General features: G+C 37.6%; 1 protein-coding gene across 1 annotated transcript in view; it reads left to right on the forward strand.

Moving 5' to 3' along the window:
- Positions 1-15941, forward strand: part of Blmh (bleomycin hydrolase) — a 42042-nt gene that overhangs the window by 17290 nt on the left and 8811 nt on the right. Inside the window, exons 7-11 of the mRNA XM_003469697.5 lie at positions 3590-3745; positions 4081-4239; positions 4338-4405; positions 5604-5721; positions 9166-9235. Of these exons, the coding sequence (XP_003469745.1) occupies positions 3590-3745; positions 4081-4239; positions 4338-4405; positions 5604-5721; positions 9166-9235 (571 nt within the window). The remainder of the gene's footprint in view (positions 1-3589; positions 3746-4080; positions 4240-4337; positions 4406-5603; positions 5722-9165; positions 9236-15941) is intronic.

The following is a 15941-nucleotide window of genomic DNA, read 5'->3' on the forward strand; positions in this document are numbered from 1 at the left end:
GGGATTTAGCTCAGCGGCATAAGCGCCTGCCTTGAAAGCAGGCAGTCGTGAGTTCAATCCCTGGTACCGATAAAAAGGAAAAAGACAAAAAAAAAAAAAAAAAAAGAATCCTCCTTTTGTGTACTGTACTTTACTCTCTAGGAGAGAGAAATAAGTAAAATAAGTAAACATATAAGAAGTATAATATGGCAGTTAATAAGTGGGGAAAAAATAAAGGCAAGATTGAAATACAGGGATAGAGAATGCAGTTTCAGTTAAAGCTTCACGTATGTTTTCTCCAGTGGATAGATTATGGCTTTAATGTGTAATTATATCCTGAGAAATATGGCTGTTTTGTTGTTTTGTTGAAGCCTGTGTAATACAATGCCTTGTATTCCATGGCAGCATCTTGGCTTTGTTAGGTACTATTTGGGAGAAGCAGGAGACACTCCTGCACTGCCCACCAGAGAGCAGACTTGGGTACCCTAAACTCACTGCCAGTTGTATACTTTTGAGAACAGGGAATGTTATTTCAGAATAACAGAGACTCCTATCAAGAAAATACTGTATCAGAGGCCTTGGAGCCTATACTTAGAGATTTTTTAAAACTTAGAGTTTATTTAATTCTTTATCTGCTGTTGTTTGTCTCAGAAATATTCCTTCCAGAATAACTGATTTAAGTGTGAAATTACTAAAAAAAAAGAATTACTTTGGCTATTTTATGGTCATGGTAAATAAATTGTGTAAAATAAAATGATACATTTCAAGTTACAGTTTTACAAAATCACAAGAGAGTATGCTCTGTGCATCCATTTATATGAAGTTAAGGAACAGGCTGCACATTCCCGTGATTGTAGAAATCAAATGGTGGTTTACCATGGAAAGTTTTGAGATGTTGACTCTAAATGAAGGCAAAGGACCCTTTTCTATATATGCTATATTACTGATCTGATTGATGGTTACATGAGTATATATATATATTTTTAAATTTAAATTGAATTGAGTCATGCACTTAAGGTTAATATACTTTCCATACTACCTAAACATGTCTAATTAAAGAAGTAAAAAAAAATTAGATCTCAGAGTTTGGATTTGTCATAGGAGGTAGTGGGGAAGCAATATTGAATCTTCAACAGAGAAGTGATTTAAAGAAAGTGGTAGTTCTAAAATTATTTATTCTTTGGTGAGGTAGAGAATGAACCAGATCTACCAGCATATCCAATCATGTGCTCAGCACTGTGGTAGGGGCCATAAAATATCCATGATTTTGTTCTTAGTCTTTAAAAATGTGTAACTTAGTATAGGAGGCAAGTTACCTAGAAAGTTATAGTAAGTGGTCAATTCATAATATTTTGGAAATAGTGTTGAAGTTAGACCTGAGTTCAAATCCTAATTCTGTGATTTCTGGCTTTGTGACTTCAGACAAGCTATTATTTCCTTGAACCTTGAGAAATCAGTATCTACCACTTTTCTTGAAAGAAGTAAGAGATTTTTGTATTCAAAGATTATAGTACAGCAGGGAAACATAAATGTTCCCTCTTTAAGACCAGTCGTCAAGAAACAATACTGTGATTTTCTTTTTTGACACTTTGCAACCTCTGTTCATATTGTGATCTTCTGTTATCTGCCATCTTCTGCTTATCTTCCAGCTATCTTAACTGGATTACTCAATTTCTTTGAGTCCCAGTCTCTTCTGAGAAATAATGAGGAGAGGTGCTGTACTTCGGAATAATTAAATTAACTGATACAGTATCCAGCACAAAATAAGTACATTTAATAAATATAAGAGCCATTTCTCGTGAGTGTAACAGGGTATACGGAAGTGTAGTGCAGCAGGTGTGGTGGCACATGCCTGGAATTCCAGCACTTCGGCGGCTGAAGCAGTAGGCTCACAGTGAGTTCAAGGCTCGTCTGGGCTACACAGTGAACTGAAGGCCAGTCTGAACTATACAGCAAGACCCTGTGATATAGAGGACTAGAACTCGCAACCTGCTAGATGTTCAGAATGCAGAGTTTGTGTTCTCTAAAATTGAGGAATGAATTCTAGTAACAAATTGAGAGAAAGAAAGCTTGTGTCTGAAAGCGACAACACAGAGTCCAGAAAGTGGGTTGCCTGCTGCTGCCAAGGGGGTTTTATTGAGCAAAGCCATAAGATGAGGCAGGTTTAGGATGGGACAGACCTATGATCAGTCATTAAGAGTACAAATAATGGTCGCTTAGGTAATACTGATCCAGTGGCAAATTACAGGATAGGTGTGAGGTTGGATAAAACTGTGGTCAACCAATAGGTATACAAGTAGAGCTGCTAGGGTAATACTGATTAAATGGGGATCAAATTGGGAAGCGACCCACGTAGCATGAGCACATGGGCAGACAAGGACTTCTGCCTAGAAGGGGTGGGAGGTTTGGTCCTCCACCCCAAGATGACTGATAGAGATTTAGAGTACCAGGCACAGCTGTTCATCCCATGGGAAACACATGGGTGGGTAGTTCTTCCTCCTGAAGCCTGGCCTTCAGTGGACGTTCCTCCAGCCCCGGTTGTCTTTTGCATTGACCTCTCGAAGGTCCAGCTTCATCTGACTGCCTACAATATTTCTACCTAACTTAGGTACTGTAATACTTGTATCAAAAAAAGAAGTTGGTGCAAATAAATAAATAAGGGATGAGATTGGATCAGGTGGTGAGTAGGATGGAGAAAAGCAAATTGGAGTATTATATTAAAATAAAGATAGGGAAATTTGAGATAGAAAAGAAAGTAGTTTATTCTGATCTTATGTGGGCGTATCTCTGTACTGTATTTTTGTCATTCTGTAAAATAACTTCTGTTACTTCTTTAAAATAACCGAACTAAGGATTTAATGCAGCAGCTCAGGCACCTGCCTGGTAAGCATGAGGTCATGAGTTTGATCCCCAGTACCAAAAAAAGTCAAAATAACTTCTTTTACTTCTTTAATGTAAACATATTCTTAGAGTCTATTGATGCAATGTGGGGGAGGGAGGAGACTGAAGATTGAGCCCAAGACATTCACACTGAGCTACATGTCCCAACCACATTTAAATTCTTTAATTTTGGTACAGGATCTTCCTCAGTTGTCCAGGCTCTGCACTGTACTACTGTCAGTCACTCGTTTTCTAGTAATACTTTTAATGGATATCATCATTTAAGTTCCAGTTGAAAAGATAATTACAGTTCTGAGTAGACTCCTGCACAATAAAGGGAGAGCTTCAAGACATAAAAGGAAGGAAGTCATTTATAAAATGTCATTGTCACTTGAAAAATTATCAGTAGAGTAACAACCCGGATCTTGTTGCATATCAATGATGATCAGTTCCTTAGTTAAGGAAGTTTAATTTGTAAACAAGTACCAAGTGCTAAATATTAACATTTCAAAAGTACATTGTTCTGAGTATTTATCTGAGAATCCACTAGTTGAGTGATACCAGACTCTGGATATAAACTTTCTAATATTTAGAGAGTACTAGATTTGTTTTGAAATTTCTGTCTTGAAATTAGCTACTAATTTCTTATGTTTCCTAAACTTGAGGAAAATGAAGAGGTAAAAATATAACACTTTCCTCTAGCACTGCTCACCTGTCTCTTCTCTTGCAGATACTCCGAGTGGTGTGCATCTGCTTGGGTAATCCACCAGAGACATTCACCTGGGAGTATCGAGACAAAGATAAAAATTATCACAAGATCGGCCCCATAACACCCTTGGAGTTTTACAGGGAACATGTCAAGCCACTCTTCAATATGGAAGACAAGGTGGGAGACTGGCATTGGCTGCCACTGGTTCTTTACTTCCAGATGTTTGTTTTACAAGGAGGTGTCTAAGTCTTGGGTTAATGTGTGATCATCTAACTAAACACCAAATGAACTTTTTATTTTCCATACTCTGAAGTATTTCACATACCTAAGCAAATTGGCGTACCAGAGTCTCTCATCTTTTCCCAGTGTTCTTCTTCAGAGACTTTTCTGAAGAAAAAGGGCAGCAGTCAGTTTATATCTCTTCTTATAGTAGACAGAAGTGAGGAAAAAGACATGTTTTTCTTGATGGTCCTGATTTTATGATCTAATTGGCATATTTTTGATCTTAAAAGATTTGTTTCGTGAATGATCCACGGCCCCAGCACAAGTACAATAAACTTTATACTGTAGACTACTTGAGCAATATGGTTGGAGGGAGAAAAACTCTGTATAACAATCAGCCCATTGACTTCTTGAAAAAGATGGTTGCCGCTTCCATCAAAGATGGAGAGGTTAGTATATTGTGTCTCCAACGTTGGGGTTAAAATAACCTCTTACTTTTTTAAGAAGAGAGAGTTGTTATTGATTTTTCTCCTTTCTCTATTTCCAGGCTGTGTGGTTTGGCTGTGATGTTGGAAAGCACTTCAATGGCAAGTTGGGCCTCAGTGACATGAACATGTGAGTGTAAGAAATGTGAAGTAGTTGTTTTGGGTCACTGCTCTCGGAGTGTACTCTTGATACATACCGACTGCTGAGGTTCATCCAAAGCTTAAGGATGGCCTAAGGTGGTCTCTCATTACGTCCTGAAGAGTGTAAGGTCACGTTGCAGAAACTTCACATGTTTGACTGCTCAAGCCCATGAAATCAAGATCATACTTTAGCAGAAATCATTGATCTTCCTGAAAAGCATCCTTAAAGAGAAAGACACTTTTAAAAAGTAATTCATTATCATGTAAATCTGCTCAGTGCACTTGGGAGTATCGTGAAAGATTTTCTAGAGCTCTTATTTGCTATTTTGTCATTTCCTATACTGCTTATCTTACTTTGATGCTTTCTATATTTTGCCTTTATGATAAGTAGGACTAATTTGCATGCAACCTTGTCTGTTATAATAGTGACAGTTCATTTGCAAACTAAATCTTACTAGATTCCTTGACTGTTAAAATATGCCATTTGAGAGTTACTTATAAGTAATTAATAGGGCTGGGGATTTAGCTCAGTGGCATAAGTGCCTGCCTGACACTTATGAGTTCGATCCCCAACAGCCAAAAAAAAAAAAAAAAAAGTAACTAATAAACTATTAGGAAGTTGAATAAATACCTTGATAGTTAACAAAAGAAAAAAACCTGCTAAGAGAATAGCTTTTTAAATTTTGAAAATAATATCCAGCCAGGTATGGTGGTGTACTTCTGTAATGCCAGCACTGGGGAGGCTAAGATAAGAGGATTGCTGTGAGTCTGAGGCCAGCCTGGGCTACACAGTGAGTGCAAGGCCAGCTAAACTGCATATTGAAACCTTGTCTCAGAAAGACAAAAAAGAAAATAATGCCCAACGTATTTGGCACTATTTATTTAAATTTCAGTCAGCAGTGTTTTCAATGAATTCAGAAACTAGCTGGTCTAGCTTGAAAGACCATTTTTGTAAGACGTTACTTCAAATGCTTTTTTTGCACTTTTTAAAAAAACGTTCTTGCCAAAATGACAATCCAAACTGAGCCTGCCAGCTTTTGATATGGTCATTAGTCTTTAAACATTTCATATTTTCTTGTATACTCTTGTGATATATAATGAATAGAATCCCATTGAGAAACAAAATTCATGTGCCATGTTTTTTCTGAAGAGCTACAGCTAGTCTTTTTTTTTTTTTTTTTAAACAGCTATGACCATGAGTTGGTGTTTGGTGTCTCTTTGAAGAACATGAATAAAGCCGAGAGGTTGTCTTTTGGTGAGTCACTGATGACCCACGCCATGACCTTCACTGCTTTCTCGGAGAAGGTAGGACAACAACCTCCCCCCCCAGCATGACCATCTGTGTACACAGATGGACCCACATTCCCCTGCAGATTGTTAATCCAGCAGGTGTATATGATTTTGTTAAAAGTTAGTTTCTAAGTAAAACACTGTGCCTATATAGTTTAGGGTTGGAGTGTATGTTCAGATATAATAAAGGAACTTCCCAGAAGGCACATTTGGGTCAGCAGGGAATAAAGAAGTAACTGCTTTTTTGTAACTTTGAAAGAGTTACAAAACTTCTTGGTAAGAAGAGAAGCCAACAGAGGAATTTAGGAGAAGAGAATTTCTGTTTTATGAGGAATGAACATGTGCCCCAGCAGTGTTACTGTCTTGGTGATCTACTTTCCCACTTAGCCTCCGGCACTTGCCATTGACCATTATTCATAGATTTATGCAGAGCTTTAGGAGTTTGGATGTAAAGTATTTTGAACTTGCTGTGAAATACTCTGAATTACTTAGTACTATCACAGTTTCTAGACTACACTGTAGTGTTGGAAATCTTATCTTTCACAAATAAACTCCCCACTCGCAGGCTATCGAAGGTTATTTTACTTAGGGCTCATAAGGAAGAGAAGACTTCAAACCGCTGTAATTCTCTACCATTGCAAGCAAAAACATTCTCTTTGTAGTCTAATTACTGAGAATAAATATGCAGACTATCTACCTTGTATAACTTGTTTTAGGAGACAGTTTGATAGAGAACTGTTTTTGCTGCCCTGCCCTGCCCTTCAGATTTATTTACTATCTTAGCACATCAATATGCCCTGTTTCCTTAACCACATCACCGAGAAGTCCTGATTGTTTTGTGTACTCGTTAGGCAAAATTGTGAGTAGGATGAGATTTTCTCTCTGTACTTTTCTCCCATCTCCTTGTACCTTTGTTTGTGCCTTTTTGACCCACATTCTAGATCCTTATGCTCTCTCTCATTCAAAACCTGTCCTTAAAGGAAGGTTTAATTATATTTGTACAAATTACAGGGCCAGTACCTTAAGTAGTCTGTGTAAGTAGTAGAACTCTGAGGTACTTCAGTTTTACATGAGATCAAACACAGTGTGGTATAAAAAGTACCCTGAACTACTTACGCAATCCTGTGATAATATTCCTGATATTCTGTAGTTTTCCCAAATAAATACAAAAGTTGAAGATTTATATGAGTTCTAGTAAATTAGTTTCAGAAAAATTAATATGGAGTGTAATTGCTATTACCTTTATAGATTACAAAAAGTCATTTCAGAAGAGTAGAAGGTAATTTAGTTGATTATTACCACCCTGAGTTATAACAAAGTTCTCACATTAGAATTATGAACAGAGCACAAAATTAAGAAATGTTATTTTAAATAAGAATAACCTTTTGATATTACAAGTAAACATTAAGAGAAATTTTTAATGAGTAAGGTACTGTATAATTTGTTCATTTCTGCTTAGTCCAGCTGTATTATAAAATTTTAAGTTATATAGAGGACTGTTTATAAAAAGGAAAAATAAAATGCTTTTGTAATTTTCAAGACAGCGTTAGCTTTTTAGCTGGGCATGGCAGTACCCACTTGGGAGGCTGAGGCAGGAGAATCATAGTCAGTTTGAGGCCAGCGTGGGCTACATAGTAGTTCAAGACTAGCTTGAAATATATAGTGAGACCCTGTCTCAAAAGAGAGAGAAACTAGCTTTTTAAAAATCATTTTTCAGGGCTGGGGATTTAGCTCAGCAGCATAAGCACCTGCCTTGCAAGCAGGCGGTCGTGAGTTCGATCCCTGGTACCGATTAAAAAAAAAAATCATTTTTCGTCTGTACTTTCAGGAATAAAAATCATTAATACTCCATGTTGTTTACACTAGAACTTCCATTTTTGGTTTATATCCGAAATTTTATGAATATCCCCCCACATTAAGGAGTTTTTGGCCATTAAAACTAGTTTGGACCACATTTTTTTTTCTTTTTTTTTTTTTTTTGTCTTTTTCCTTTTTATTGGTACCAGGGATCGAACTCACAACTGCCTGCTTGCAAGGCAGGCGCTTATGCCGCTGAGCTAAATCCCCAGCCCTGCCACATTTTAATAATAAGACAAAAATAAATGCATTCTGGTTCCTATGTTTCTGACATATTCATTCCTGCTGCTATTCCCATGGCACCCTTGAGAGGGAGGTCTAACTTTTATCATCCTACATTTGTGGATGATCCAGAAACAATGTAATTCAGGTCATGCAAGAATTAATAGCAGTGTAATAGTAAGCATTTTCAGACATACAGTAACAGGTAGATGACTTCAGATGGTGTAGCTTCTAGCCATGATATTTAAAATACAATACAATGAGTGAAATAGAAAGTTAAAGCAGGCATTTAATGTGCTGGCCTCAGAGTGTGTAATGTTGCTAGTACAGTTAAGAGTACTTGAAACTTATGGGTTTGTTAGCTAAATCTGGGACTGAAAAATTACTGAGATCTAAGAAAAATGCTATCAGTAGATTAGAGTGTTCAGGTCAGTAAACCCTCAGGGAACCAAATTTCGTGTAGAAGAGACTTATGCCCAGTGATAGCGAGTAGGAGCTGACAGATGAAATCATTAGGAGAAATGCAAGTGTCAGTGTTCTCTCATGCTGCAGAGATGCAGATTGCTTTGACATCAGCGAATGTCCTGGGTAAACATGACAGAGAAGTCTTTTCTCAAGTGGAGCTTTACTTTTGTCCTCTCTATGTCACTGTAATAAATGCTAAAAAGGAGGATTATGGTTATCTTGAGTATCACTGTCTTTTTAAGAAGATGATAATAGAGCTTATTTGATTAATGAAGATAGAAAAGAGAACAAAACTGCCTGGGTTTTGTTTATGAAAATGATCTCTTTATTTTGGCTTTGTCATTCAATCTCTGTTATATTAAATTCAGTATTTGTGTAACTGGATCAGTGAAAAAACATATTTGGATAATATCATTACTTGATTTCCCTAAATAGAAAAATCGTGAATTGCAATGACAATATGTCTATTTTGATTTATTTTTCAAAAACTCTTGAGCGGTGCTTAGAATCATTCCTGTAATAAATGCAGTGGGATGCCTTTTCAAAGAATTCTAATTGGTTAAGAGCAGGAAGCCCTGACTTCAAATGGTGTTTACTGATTTTAATAATATATTTTAATTTCCTTAGCCAAGGAGCATTTTTACCAGTTTATTTTTTGTATAGAATGAAATAGAAAGGACAAGATAGTATTTATTGTTTTGTTACCTTCATTTACTGCACTACTTACTGGAGTATATGTCTGTTTAGTGATGATAAAAAATACATTGACCCTGATTGTGTACATCGTGGCTTCTTACAGCAGACTTTATTCTAAGTGGCTGCAACAGGCTAACCCTGGATGACACCTCCTCAGAGGGGATCTGTTTGTACTGTACTCTATCATCCTTTTTTTTTTTCTTTCTTTTTTTTTTTCAGGATGATCAGGATGGGACATTTCTGAAATGGAGAGTAGAGAATTCATGGGGTGAAGACCACGGACACAAAGGTGAGATTAAAGTTAAAATGCTAACTACAGGTAACTCAGATCTGCTCTACTCTGTGCCCTCCTGGATAGAAAACTGGTCTAGTGTGAAGGTTTTTTAGTACTTGGTCCTGTTGGATAAACTATTCTACAAAAAAGTGTGACGATCTGGTTGGCCCCAGGGTTCCTGTGACCATTGTGGCTTGCTTGAACACCTTAACTCAAGGTCACTGTATGTCTGCATTTGTTCTAAATCTTACTGACTCTACTAGACCATTCTGTAACAGAATCTCTTGGTTGACGAGAAAGTTGAGGACCCTATGCCAGCGTGCTCACTGTGTGGCATTTGGGACATTTTCATTCACTGTACCAGTGTCCTAGAAAAAAACCTTTTGAGTGGGAGCATGTGATTGTCAGGAAACTTTTGGCCTTTCTTGGAAGATGTGAAGCCTAAGGAAGAAAGCACTTTGAATACCATTTAGAACTCTCTGATACTCAGTAATAAACCCTGGCAGACATCACAAGTAAATTATTGTAACGAGGCTAAACAAAATAACACAAGTGAGTTGTAGAAAAGTCAGGATCACAGATACCAAAAGAAAATAATAACCTCTAATTGTCCCCTCAGTGATTACCACTGAAAATTTAGATTATATGTTTGAAAAATTTTGAGATTGTACTTTTAAAGATTGTTTTTTTAGTAGTAGATAACACCTTAAAGAAGTTTTATAACTTGATTTTTAAGGTTGCAAACCACAAGTGGCAGCTATCAGGGTGTGTATGATGGGAGCATGTGTGAGCCTGTGCATTTTGTGTTTTGTTGCCAGCTCTCTTCAGAGTCCATATTCTTTACTTTTAGCCAGTGGATTCTTATTAGGAAAAACACATTATCCAAAGCTCAGTAGACCAGCTTAGAAGGGAAACCAGAGAAGTCAGATACCCAGACACTTGGAACCAGACTTTAGCACATATCTCACCAGAATCTCCCATATCTCAGAATCAGCCAGATAATTTCTAAAAAAAAAAAAAGGAAGTAGAGATCTTAGCAACTCTATTGTTGCATGCTCTATGTTTAGAATAGTAATATTGTAACCATGTTTCTTAGGGCCCTGGGATTTCCAGGGGCAAAGATGGAGGTTGGATATGAGCACATGGAACTTCTAGGACTAAAACTGCTATTTTAGAAGAGTGTGAACTGAGTTTTGTACTTGACAGAACTTTGGTACATTAATTGAGCAGCAGAGCCTCATATCTCATTCCAAGTCTTTTCACCTCTGTGTGAAAATGATCATTAGTGGATTTTGGCTAACTTACTCTGGGAACTGCTGTGAAACTCAGCAGCTCAGTATTTACATAAACAAATTTCTCTTCAGCATCAGGTAGTTCCATGTCTCCTTTCTGTGATTACTGTAATTGCCAAGTTTCTTACAGAGTTTCTTTAAAGTGTAGCATTTTCTAAATGGTGATTTCTTATAAAGTGAATTTTGTGTTAAGGCAAATACACATTGTGATCAAATAAAGAAGGATTTATGCCTCAACAAAGTTATCAGAAAGTCTAAAATAGTTAAGGATGGATGCTTATCTTAAATTGAGAAGATTTGATTATGTGTTAAAAAAACAAACATAAGAGTCTGGGTTGAAATTGTTTTTCTCTTGCCTCAGATGAACCTCAGTCTCATCTTTGGTCTGATTTAATACCTTTAATCATGGTTCTTACATAGGTTAACATCTAGGAAAATGACTGAAGTTTGAGTTTGTTTAGGTGAGCCTAGCTTTTGTCAGCTTGATATATATATTCCAACTGTTTAATCACTGGGTTTTAGACAGTGATACCTATTTAAAAGAAAATAAACACAAAGTTAGAAAAATAGTCTTGTGTAGTGTATGTTAACTATCTTATTCTGAACCTAAGTAATTGATTTCAGAGGATCCTGGGCCGCTTTGCTGCTTCTTTTTTCCCTCTTAGTTGTACTTTTTTATTCCTACTCAATAACTTAGTCATTCTGCTAGTATTATGACTTGGTTGTTCCACAGGTATTACACTGAGAGAACTGGGGTCTTTATTTCTGCACTGACTGTAATCTTTCCTAGTGAAATTTGCATCTATCTAGTAAAGATTAACTTTTTTTGGTTGTTCTCAAATTATTGAAATGCCTAAGATTATACAGAGCAAAGCATTTCAGTAGAGAGCCAAAAGATAAGAAATTGAACTCCCGGAAGTGGTAAGGAATAGTTATTCAAAGCCAAAATAATTATTCTCATATATTTCATGGTAATGTTCTTTTTGACTGAACAGGAAGTTAAAGGAAAGAAAACGTGATCTGATTTCATTGGCACACTTGGCTTGACCTTCAGAGAGTGCCTAGTGTGTTACTCTGTTGGTGATGTGCGGGGGGGAGCCCCCGTCCGCCATCCTGCTGAGCATTTGCTGGTGCAGCTGAGCCAGGGTGTGTTCGTGCTGTCTTGAGAAACATGACTGCTCTTTAAGCATTGTGCAGCCACTTCATTTTTGTATATAACATTAAGGGCTTGTTACTATTCTTTTTTGGGATTGCTGCCTGTTTAGATTGATATTTTTGAAAAAAGAAAAAAACAGTGTTACTACAGGCTGAAATTAAACAGAGTAGAGACCCCTGAGCAGGCTGCCCTTGTGCTCTGCCCAGTCCTGACTTTGCGTCTTCCCTGTTGTCATGTTAGTGGCTCCTCTTGCCCCAGGACTGTTACATAAATCAAATAACAGGTTTTGCAATGTAGGCAAAGGTTCCTTCCGAGCAGGAGACATTAAAGGAGAAATTAGTTGTTGCCGTGCACCAGTAGAGTTCTTTCCTGTTAGTAAATTCAAGAGTATATTCATAGTCAGTCATACAGAAAGTTGGTTGCATATTGAGCTCGTATGGCTTTTCTTCTTTGCTTGAAATGCTTGCCTGTACATTTTGTACCTTGTTCATGCATTATATCAGAAATTGGTTTTATAGTTAGATGGGTGAATTTTATAGTTAAAGGAGCAGACTTTGAGTTTGTTACATTCTTTTATTTTTAAAAATTGACACAAAATATTTTGTAAAATATTTAAGAATTTAAATTAGGGGCTTCTGTCAGTTTTGAAGAGCTTAATCTTTAAACCAAAGCAATTTTCAAGTTCCCTAAATATTGAATGGTAGAGCCCAAAATTATAACCCAAATAGTCTGATATCAGAACCATTTTTCTTGCTTTCTCTCACATTTCTGTTCAGATTAGCCTCTTATGTCCCTGATTTCATTTTAGTTCAAATTTCAGACTTCCTTCTAAAAGGGAACCTTGTCGTGATTTCAGTTAGAGAGGCTTAGGTATGTTAGAAATTTAATGTGTTAAAATGAAGGGTACATTGTCATTAATTCACCTCAAAATACCGCTGCTACCCGTCACTCACCTTGCTTCACACCCACATTTCCCATCATTCTTGCCACTGTCTGAAAACAGTTCTGGAAGTCCTGTTATTACTGTCCTCAATTAATCTCACTGTCATGGCTGCTTTAATGTCCTGGCCAACTCAAAGTCTTTATCCCTTGTGGTCAGAGGAAGAGCCGAAAGGCACACGGTGCCAGATTTGATAAATATTATATATGAAGATACACCAAAGAATTTTTTTCCACACTAAAATATTTTTACAAGCCTCCGTTTTCACTGAATGGCACTGGGCAGCAGCATTCACTATGTATTTGGTCACAATTCATAAAGACATTCATAGGAAAGAACTTGTAGAACTGCTTCAAAAGTGGCCAGAAAGCTGGGCGTGGTGGCACATGCTGTAATCCCAGCACTTGGGAGGCTGAGGCAGGAGGATGACTATGAGTTCAGGGTTGGCCTAAGCTACAAAGTGAGTTCAAGGCCAGCCTGAACGGCATAGCAACACACTGTCCAAAAAAAAAGTGGCAGGAATGATAGAATAAGTGTGTTTGAAGTAAGGGAAAATATTTGAAGGGAGTTACTCAGCCTTCATGTCTAGAAAACCCTGCATACCCTTTAATTGCCTCACCAACCAGCCAGCCAAACACCACGTGTTACTTTGGGGACAGATTTCTAAAACTCAGCTTAAAACTCCCCAGATCTTTCCTGTAATGATACATTGTGGCACCAGGTCAGTGGTGGAGAGAGAGGTTAATATTTAACTTCTGATCATGTCTGGACAGTTTCACATTTCTTTGTCAGTAACATGGACGGTTACTATTTCCTTAGTGGTCCTACAGGTGTCTCTATTTCTATCAATGAAATGATGTATGAAAACATTTTCATATGTGTGCTGAAAGAGCTCCTCATGATATGCCATTACATAGCATAGCAGCTTGCTTATAAGAACTCAAAGTTTAATAATGTGTTTACATTTTTTTTTCTAAATCCATTTTATTTCAAGGATTAAAAGAAAAAAACCTAAAAAGTTCAAAACACGTAAGTCAGGGGAGGAACAATGGTACATACATTGTATATTGTCATCCCCAAAACATTCACCCGGAGCGTAAGACCTCTCTCTGCATTCAGTTTTCCAAACAGGACTAGTACTAGCACAAATCTTTCTCTTCAGGAACTCAGAGAAGTCAGTAGTATAACTACCTTAACTTTTTTTTTATATACAGTGTTTATATTTTCTTATGGCTTCAGGTTGGAGTAATCAAGATAGGAACTTAGGTTATTATACCTGTACTATATGTGGAGAAACTGAAACATATTGAGAGGTTTTGACTCATTCAGGTTGTGGAGGATCACAGAGTTGGAATCACACCTTACATTTTCCTTAAAAGTGTATATGACTTAGAAAAGACAGTCATTTGCCAATCTGTTTGAGGGTCGTATCTCATAAAATTTATAAGTTGTACGCACTAAAAATAAATTTCTGAATTCCTGAAAAAGAACAAAATATAATTTTGTTATGTTATATTGGAGAGTTCTCATGTCTCTCAAGATTTGGAGATAGTGCTAATACCATCATATGTAGATATCAGAGTTCTCTCAAAAGGACTATTTATTATCCATCTTTATTGACCAAATTGTCTGCATGACTCAGGCTAGAAAATAATGCATGGGCAGGGGCTGGGGATTTAGCTCAGCGGCATAAGCGCCTGCCTTGCAAGCGTGTGGTCGTGAGTTCGATCCCTGGTACCAGTAAAAATACAAAAATACCAAAAAAAAAAAAATGCATGGCAGTAGGTTTTGCGTCCTGGCTCTCCCACTGTTAGCTGTGTAACATTGGTGGAGGTATTTAACTTCTTTGAGCCTCAGCTTTGTCATCTATAAAACAGACATAATAATTGTATCTGCTTATCAGATAATATGTGTGGATCTCCTTATTTGATACTAACAGGCCTTCGGTAGACCAGAGGAAGTGTTCTTGTCAAATTGCAACTGTAAACTTGAGAGTTTTAAATACCATGCAGGCTCTCCTGGAAGGTCTACAATGATCAGGAAAAGACATTCTTTAGCTAATCACTCTTGTTGCCTAGACCAGCTTTTCACACACCCTCAAACCCTTACAAAAACTCCCATCTCTAACCTTGATGGCATTGCAGACTTCACCTACTGTGTCCCCTTTGACAGTGTTTCTGGTCTGAATAAACTTCTGTCTTTACTCTTGAGGAGGACTGGGGTGGGGGCTGTATCTGTCTGCCTCTTACAGTTGTGGTGAGAACTGTGCTAGGCACATGAGAAGTACTCGGAAATATTAGCCCTCTGTTGTTAATATTAGCTGGAGATAAATGGGAGCAAGAGAACAAGCGCGCCAGCCGCCCTCACTTTTCCCTTCTAGAAAGATGAGGCCTAACCTGCCTCGCAGCTCCATTTTCAGGTCTCTAAGAACTCAGAACCAGTGTGGTCAATGTGCTGCCTTTGCAGGTGCTGGGCATATGCTCCGTTGCATGTGCTTAGTTTTTTGAGAGAAAGTGGTAGAGGTGCATAAAACTGGTCCCGAGGAAGAACCATTATAGTAGCATCAGCTCGCATTTATTGATGGCATGCAAGGAACCGTGCACAGGCTGTAGTGGAGTGAATGTCTCTGGCGCTCGGAAGAGTTTACACTTAACCCCCGGGGATGTGGGGAGGGGACTTGAGGAGGGCTATGATGTGATGGAAGTGGCATTCCTGATGTGCTCAGACTGAGATGTAGGACAAGTAGACCAGGAAAGCAAAGAAGGGACCATTGCTCTAGGAAAGCAGATGACAGAGAGAGAAAGAACCAGGAAGGCCCCTCAGTGCAGGGTGCGGTTGTGGGCATTGACACTGAGGTCACTGAAAAGGGGGGGAGTGGAGTGAGCCCCTCGGGAGCCCCCAGACTCAATGGTAACAGGAAGGCTGTGGTGTAAATAGTGGTACAAAATCGTCAATAAATACTGTGAATGGGTAAGAAAGTGCTCAAAGAGAAAAATTAACTCGGGAAAGGAGAAAAGGAAGAGAAATGAACTAAATTTGTATGTATATACACACTTAAGATTACTAAGATGATTGTACTACTAACTCTGTTAGTTCTTGGCACAAAACAGATAATATCGGTAGGATTAGATCAGTTTTACTGACTATATCTGGTAATTTGATTAAGACTTTTAAAGATAACTGTGCAAAATAACAAAAATTGTTATATTCCTACCACCTTGTTTTGAAAGCCTACATTATTATTATTATTTTTTGCTCTTAGTTATAGTTATTTATCTGTTGTTTTGGTTTTTCCTCTAATACAGGAAGGATAGATGTATGTGTATAAGCTTA

Source organism: Cavia porcellus, unplaced genomic scaffold (assembly GCF_034190915.1).
Source record: "Cavia porcellus strain 051 isolate PalLab524CR breed Dunkin Hartley unplaced genomic scaffold, mCavPor4.1 scaffold_6, whole genome shotgun sequence".
In the NCBI taxonomy this organism is placed as follows: Eukaryota; Metazoa; Chordata; class Mammalia; order Rodentia; family Caviidae; genus Cavia; species Cavia porcellus.